We start from the raw sequence: 8,498 nt of genomic DNA, 5'->3' as shown, positions 1-8,498 counted from the left end.
GACATTTTGTTTCCAAGATTTAAAGTTTAAGCTGCACACTTTTAAGCAGAGAAAAATAAGAAGAAAGTGTCACAGGATCCAAATAAAATAGAGAACCGCTATGATCTGAACACCCTCATTGTCTGACTCGGTCAACTAGGGTTTGAACGCTGGACCTGCAGATCTCCAGAGTAGGTGACTTACTGCCTGAGCTACAGGTGAGAGGCTATTGCTATACACATCACAAGTTTAGGTATTCATGTCACATGTGCCAGAGCCCCAGGTAGTTTTGTCAGTTTAAACTTAAAATGCTTACAACTGTCAAGATGTAGGTGAGAAAATTCTGACACAAATCACACATCATTCTGCTGGTTTTTGGGTGTGTTGTGAATTAGTTTGGTGGCATTTGATCCAAAACTGAGCAAAAAAGAAAATGTTGCCACTCAATGTAATGGCCAATTTTTTTTTTCAACATTTTCCAGGTCCCACCCCCTCATTCTGTTCCTTTTATGATGCATAGCAACTGTGAGAAGATTCATTCAGATATATTAATATTTACTGGTAGCTCAATGGTTCTCTACCAAAGTAAATTGATCTTTGAGTAAGTATTGTTATAATTTTTTATAGAATTTATTCATATTCTGATTTGTGTTATTATTTGGTTTAAATAATATGTAATCAGAATAATATTTTTTGGTTAGCACTATTGCAGCCGTAGTCAGTAGTATTGTTAACTCTGTGCAGGGCCGCGAAGGAGCTGGAGCCAATCCCAGCTGTCGTCGGTGAACCCCGGACAGGTTGCCCGTTCATCACAGGGCTAACTCATAGAGACAAACAAGTCATACACACGTTCACACCTAAGGGCAAAGAGTCACCAATTAACCTATATATGTCTTTGGACAGTGGGAGGAAGCAGGAGAACATGAAGAGAACCCACACAGACACAGGGAGAACACGCAAACTCCACAAAGAAAGGCCTGGGCCTCGAGCCACAGAACCTCTTGCTGTGAGGTGCTGTGCTAACCACTGCACCACCATGTCACATCTGTGTGTCATGTTAATCTTAATTATTCTCATTTTTAGCACCACCCACCAGTTATTTTCTGGCACAGTATAGAAGGACACTTCAAGAGAGGTCACATGACAAGAGCTTCTTCTGCAGCTGTCGCTACTATTTGTTGGAGCGCAGTGTGGACGTACACATTTAGGCTCTCAGAGCTTTCCACCGGGCTCGGTTATCGACAGTCTGAACATTTTCCAGTTTCGCCCCCAATTCCGAATGAACTGTCACATATGGTAAATGAGCTGTATTTGTATAGCACCTTTCTAGTCTTTTTGACCACTCAAAGTGCTTTTCACTACATCATATTCACCCACCTATGAGCAGAGACCCAACTGCTCATCAGAAACAGAAATTAACTCATTCACACACTGATGGCACAGCCACCAGGAGCTATTTCGGGTTCCCAACCTTCCTTTAAGGGGATGACCGTTCTACCCTGAGTCAAAGCCGCCCACTTATGCCACTTAAACACTTCCATAATTAAGGTCTATCTGAAAGTCTATCTGCTTTACTTGTGCATGTGTTTCGTCCACTTCATAGAAATCTGCAGCTACTCTGTGAGCTGGAGAGCTAGCCTACAACAAAACACATGTAGCTGTTTTTTAAGCTGCAATAAAGTCATTCTCTGGACACTTATAAATACTTAAGTGTTTATTATTAACTTATGAAGTAACTGTTAGCAGCTATGTGTCTTCTTTTTGATTAGTTTTACTTTATTCAAACTTGTGATAGTAAAGTTAATATTACATGATAAAATCGGAAAATGTTGAATATCATAAAACTTTGTCAGTGTTGAGCTAACAGTAAAAATTATTAGAAAACATTAAAATTTTGTCAATTTAGTTTTTGGCACATTATTAACACATTTGGGGGGTGGGAAGATGAAACTTAGAAACTTTATTCTTGAGTGGCACCCTACTGTACACGTTATAGCAAGATACTGAATATCACTGCAGACTCACCGTTTGACCGATCTGAAAACCCTTTGAAACACTTGATATTGGCCATGTGGCCACTTGATATTGGCCAATTTATACTTCTGCGTCAAATCATCAACCATATTTAAAAAAAAAAAAAGACAGTATGATTATAATAACTAGTAAACAAAACCAGACGTATGAAACTGGGGCCATAATTTTCACAATTATCTGATTATATTGAGCAAAATCCGGAATATATGGACTACATATCATTTTGAGCTGTTGATGGAAAGGAATTCAGTTGGATTGAGATTTGATGACTGTGAAAGCCACAGCATATTATTCACATAATTTTATAAAACCATTCACTGACCCTTTTTTCCAAGTATGAACACATCTGCATCCATCATGTTTGTCTATTGATTTTTTTCAGGTGTTTCCTTCAATCTGTCAGCGTCTGTATGATTTCATTAAGTCCATAAAAACATTAAAAACTTTGTGCTAAGAGTGATAACCACTGAGTCTTTATTTTATCCATCATATTAAAATAGATATTAGATCACTTTATTAATAAAATGACCCCATACATTTTACCTGTGGTTAAAAGTGTGCAATTTTTAATTTATACAATTTTTGAGATACATATTTTATATAAAAGAACCAACAACACAAACAGAACAAAAACCAAAATCATCAGCTGCTGAATCCTAGAGAGAGTGAGAGAGAGAGAGAGAGAGTGAGAGAGAGAAACCAATTAGTCCCAATACAGAATAAATGACACAGAAGCTTTGTGCATAACCAGGCAAACGGATCTTTCTAACAGTAAATTTAGATGCACTGATGTAGGATATCAATACAACCTTTCTTTGAAAATTATGACCTTAATCCTAACAATGCAGCAAAGATAAAATACTCACATTTGATTTTGAGTTTATCCAGGAATCTGAACTTTTCTGCTGTCACCAGTTTATGATGCGCATCGTCCAAACTCTTCCCTACAGGGCCTTCCCTCACCTTGTCCCAGTATGTCAGGAAGGTAGAATTTCCCCCACCCATTCACCTCGTCGGGTCTGTCTCTGTAAATGGTGTCATTCAGGTCTCCTTCTATAAATGTGGCACCAGCTGTTTTTTTAAAGACGAAATGAGTGTCATCGCTTGATGTATAGCCGGATGACTCTGCAACACATGACAAGAGGAGTTTGATGGAATAAGGTAAATACTTATCATAGCAAGGTTTTATGATGTGTGAGGAAAACATGTGTGTAGTCTACCCTGGTAGCTGTCTTTCAGGAGATTATCCCTGGATAACCTGAAAGGTAGAAAAGTTTCAGTTTACAAAAACAGAGCTGATATTCACAGCACTATTTAGTGGCCCACTGTCAGAAGAATATGTTGCAGTGATGATGACCAACAAAATATAGGCTACAAAATGGTGAGTTGGCTAAGTATAACCCTGCTGACATCAGGCAGTCTGACGCAGCTGAATCCTTTAAATCTAAACTCATCTTTCTGGTTTAGCTTTCAGTTTGTCATTTATTATTAAAAACACATCTCTTTTCTTTGGCATTTCCTTCGAGTTAAGTTTATTATTATTCCTGGCAATTTTAATATCACTATATATCGTATACTGTATATTATAATGTTTTATCGCTGTACTTTTACTGTGTGAGTAGTGTCTTGTTGTTGTATTTAACCTGTGATGCACCTTGATCAACCTTGGTTGTTTTAAGGCTGCTATGTAAATAAAATTGATATTGATATTCTTATACTGACTCTAGTGCTCCCGTACGCTACCATTCACCTTCCAGTGGCTCTGTTTTAACCTCAATGTACAGCACTTAATGCTAAAGTAATTACATTTCATGTCACAAGAATTCTTCTAAACGCTCTCAAAATCACAGCACAACTCTAACCTCATGCTGCTGGGTTCAGCCATCTTCGCCATTCTGTCTCTACACACAGTCTATACCCACAGCTCTGTGTTACAATTGCCCCCAAGCCACATGGCCCAATGTAAGCAGCTTGTTTGTCTGTGAGACATACGTTTGTTTGAAAATTAACATATTTCACAAAAAAAAACTATATTAAAAATGGTGTATTACAATAAAATAATTTGTTATAGTATAAACAAATCATAAATTAACAATATTCTTTGTATTATTGTTATTGTTATGTTTGAAAGAAAGTGTGACTATTATATAGGCTAAGTCTGTAAAGTTCCTCCAATGCCTGTTGGTGCATATTCGATATGTACCTAGGAACCTTTTACAAACCCTGGTTTCTCGTTTATGCCTGTTGTCGCTAATTTGCATCGTACCTACACATACCTGAATTTATATCTTTTCTATTTTCTAAAGACAAATTAACAATCTTCACTTAATTTAACATCAGCTTGAAAGCAAATGAAAACACAAATTAAGGTTAAGGGGTTAAACATGAAAGATAAGCACAGATCTACAGCTCTGTAGATCAGAGTATAGCTTGCTTTAAAATAAATCTTGCACGTATTCAGGTTGCTGTCTTGAAATACCAAAAAGTTTCATGTTTCATGCTTTCTTATATTGAAGATACTTTCCTGTGATTTTAATGATGCGCTCTCTGATGTCCCTCTCTATAGCTGCTCAGCCTCTTTCCCCACAGTCCACTATTGACTTGTCTAAGAGTTGGAGGTGTCACCCCATATATGTAGGGTTTTATAGGGGGAAGCTATTCCATACATTAACTAAAGAATCTCTACATAAGACTGCAGGACATAAAATCAAAACACAGTTTACACCACCATAATTTATTGTGAATAACATGATCAATACATCAACATTTGCATCTTCTGCCTGCTTCATTCAAACAGTTAACAGACATCTGGCTTTGTGATTCTGCCATGAATGCATTCATATCTTACTAAGAATGATTTTGTCACTTTATAATAATGGACCGTAAGAACTCCCCAAAGATCAAACTTGTAGGGTGTAGAAATGTCTATCCCATTTAAATTTCTGCATATTCAGAAGTTTTATAAGTTCTTTCAAGACACTCTCTGTAGCCATTTTCCTGTTCTCATCTGATTCTGGCTGTGCTTGCTCTCTCACTTCGTCCTTCTTTTTAAAAAAGTTGCTCAAACTTTCAGCTTCGGCACAGTGGCCATAGGGCCACTCCCTATTTTCACTTGTTGTCAAACCAAACAAATTCCCACATGATCTGCAAGGAGGCATTTCTTTTCGATGACTTAAGCTAAACGCCTGACACCTGACCTCCTCTGGAAGTTTAATGGTTCCATCAAAATATGTCTTCTTTGTCTTCTCTTTATTCTCTGGATAGTAGGTCATCACTGCACCAGCGACATTACTGTCCCAGGTGCTAAGACAAGACGCAGCAATCATGATTCGCCCAGGAATAGGCCCAGAAGTGGACATGGAGACTCCATAGTACCTGTCTGAATTTTTCTGGGAGACACAGACGGTGGAGGAGACCAGATGCTTTGTTTTACCCGGCTTCAGTTTAATGGTGAACTCACACAGCCTTTTTATTATTGTGTCTTCATTCTCTTGTCCCATCAGATTGACAATCTGCAAGCAATCACAAATATTATCAAACTGCTCTTATCCCCACAAATGTGGTATCATGCTTTGTGTTGGTAAAATGCAATGACGAACTTTAATTACAAACGTAAAATAAAAGTATTATTTGAGGATGTTAGTATGATTCTGTACAATTTAATAAGGAAGTATTGTATCATCGTTTGACAAACTATAATATTACCATGTTGAGCACATATGACATTGGACTCCGCTTGGGTACTTGAGAAGAACAGAGAACAAAAGGCTGAGGGTAGTTGTCCTTCAACTCCTTCAACAGTATGTCGTCATCATCCAGAATACATTCTGGGGAAAATTCTGGATTGTTGATTTTTCCCAAAAAGAAGATGCTGTGAAGAAACTGTAAAGATATAACACATTCAAAGAGATCATCTTCTCTGTGTGTAGCCAAGAATCAATATGTGTACACAAAATACTATGACACAGCCGTGCATTATGTCCAAAACCAGAAAACTTCAAACCTCATCCACTAAAGGAGATGCTGGAGAAGGAGCTTCTGTCCTCTCTATTTCCTCTTTACGCATTTTCACCATTTCATTGATAATCAAGACAGCATTTGTTCTGAAAAATTCTTGCTGTTTCAGAAACTCTTCTTTTCTGAAATAATAAACAAATTCTTTTTATTAGTGAATTAAAAAGCAACATTAACAACATGTGGTTCATTATACCAGCTGACTCACCTCTGCTTCTGCCGTTCAGTCTCCTGATGCAATCAGAAATGATACATAACATGTTACAACAATCACACATTTCACTGACACCAGAAATGAAATTAGCAATGTAGAATGAATCATGATATAATATGCTGGCAAAGGGAATCGTGTAAAAACAGCTACTCACCATTGTAAGTAAGGAGTAAGTGAAACCGAAAGAAAAGAAATGAAGCCCTGCCCCTGATTCAATCTACCACTCCTTAGATTTCTTCGATGATGTCATGTAAAACAAAACAGTGAAGCTGCTGCCTTTGTGAAGGTCAGTTTGTTCAACTGGAACATCACAGTAAGGGTTTGCTCACTACTCAACAGAGAAAGAAGCACATACTGTGTGTGTTAATGATCAAGGAGTGCCAGTGAAAAGACAATTGTCATGTGACTAGATGAGGATGTTTTTCTTGTGTACGTGACAGGATGTGATGCTGCAAGTGCTGCCAGTAAACAGCACCAAAAAAACACTGAACTGAAAGCAGAAATACACAGTAACAACTATTTTAGTTCTGCTTTACTGTACAGGTTCATAACTGTAACTGATGTTAAAGCTTTTCCGAAACCCATGTTTTCTCACTTATGTTTTTTTGTACTTTGAGAACTGAATGGTGCATGATTATGAACTAAATCTGTAGATGTGACAGACAAATTATGTTCCACATTTCTTTCAGCATTTACCTGAGTTTGTGCCTCCAAATTTGGGTTTTATTTGTGGTGTTTAGGTGTATCTTTTCCATGTGAACTCCTTTCGGTTATTCAAGCTAGTCACTAAATTCAGTCTAAAACCAGCTTCCTAATTTTTCGTGTTAAGCCTCCCCGAACACAACAGAATTTTTTTTTAACACTTCAATGTTCTACCCACAAAAACAAAGTGACTTTGAACATAGCATGGTTGTTGGTGCCATAATATTTCAGAAACTGCTGCTCTACTGGGATTTTCACACGCAACCATCTCCAGGGTTTACAGAGAATGGTCCGAAAAGAGAAAATATCCAGTGAGCGACAGTTGTGTGGACAAAAATGCCTTGTTGATGTCAGAGGTCAGAGGAGAATGGACAACAAGATGACAGAAAGGCAACAGTAACTCAAATAACCACTTGTTACAACCAAGGTATGCAGAATACCATCTCTGAACGCACAACACGACAAACCTTGAAGCAGATGGGTTACAGCACCCACACTGGGTGCCACTCCTGTCAGTTTGAGTAACCTGCTGTAAATAGTGAGAAATATACAAATAAGGGAATAAATGGACATTTTTGAATGGTGGTGGAGAGCACTATCTAACATGCTGCACCTAAATCTCCAACAGAAATTCAGTTGGATGGAGATCTAGTGACTGCGATATTCATGCAATCATTATAAAACCATTAAGTGACCATTTCTTCCATGCATGAAACCATCTACATTCATCATGTTTGTCCCGATTTATTCAGGCGTTTCCTTTAATCCGTCACTGTCTGTAAGATTCCATAAAGTCCATAAAAAAAAGACACTTTGCTTAGAGTGATAACTAGTGAGTCTTTATTTGATTAATCATATTAAAATGTGTATATTAGATCACTTTATTAATAAAAGGACCAACATTTTACCTGTGGTTAAAAAAAAAGTTTGTATTTATACATTGTTTTAGACATATTAAAGAACAAACAACAAAACCAACAGAACAAAACCAAGTATTAGCAGCAGGATCCTGAAGAGGGGACAGGAAGTGAAAAAGAGAAAGAAGAAAACAATTAGATCACTCAACACTCAATAAATGAGTACGGCACAGAAATGAAGCCAAAACTATCTTTCTTAATGTAAAATCAGATGTATGATGTAGGATATCATAAAACCTTTCTTTGAAAAAATTACCTTAATTCCTTACCCTGCAGCAAAGATAAAGATACCCACCTATGATTTTGAGATTCTCCAGCAAGCCGGGCTTTAGTTCTGTCACCAGTTTATGATGTGCTTTATCCAAAGTCTTCCCCACATCACTCTTCCTCACTTCGTCCCAGTCCTCCTCAGTCTACACACAACAGACAATATCAAACAAACATGGTCAGTGCCCACAGGTGATCAATAATCAAAGCCCTGCTTGTTCCCGGCAACTTAACTATTACTTCTCACCATATCTTTGAAGGCCTCCCCGTTGTAATAGCTTATGGATGATGGATACTCTATTACCCTCTTCTGCAATAGAGTATCCATGCTTGAAGCCACCTGGTGCAGCTCCTCGCCATCGTAGGCATAC

General features: G+C 37.7%; 1 protein-coding gene across 1 annotated transcript; it reads right to left on the bottom strand.

The window, feature by feature from the left end:
* Positions 1–4,731: 4,731 nt before the first annotated feature.
* On the bottom strand, positions 4,732–6,770 carry LOC123980062. The gene is made up of 5 exons (XM_046064251.1): positions 6,396–6,770; positions 6,236–6,258; positions 6,017–6,152; positions 5,719–5,895; positions 4,732–5,525 (listed from the first exon to the last, which is right to left on the bottom strand). The coding sequence occupies exons 1-5, from the start codon at positions 6,396–6,398 to the stop codon at positions 4,914–4,916; spliced, it is 951 nt and encodes a 316-aa protein (XP_045920207.1). The 5' UTR covers positions 6,399–6,770; the 3' UTR covers positions 4,732–4,913.
* Between the last annotated feature and the right edge of the window lie 1,728 nt (positions 6,771–8,498).

The sequence above is a fragment of the Micropterus dolomieu genome, linkage group LG01 (assembly GCF_021292245.1).
Source record: "Micropterus dolomieu isolate WLL.071019.BEF.003 ecotype Adirondacks linkage group LG01, ASM2129224v1, whole genome shotgun sequence".
Classification (NCBI taxonomy): Eukaryota; Metazoa; Chordata; class Actinopteri; order Centrarchiformes; family Centrarchidae; genus Micropterus; species Micropterus dolomieu.
This window is presented reverse-complemented; position numbering and strand designations above follow the sequence as displayed.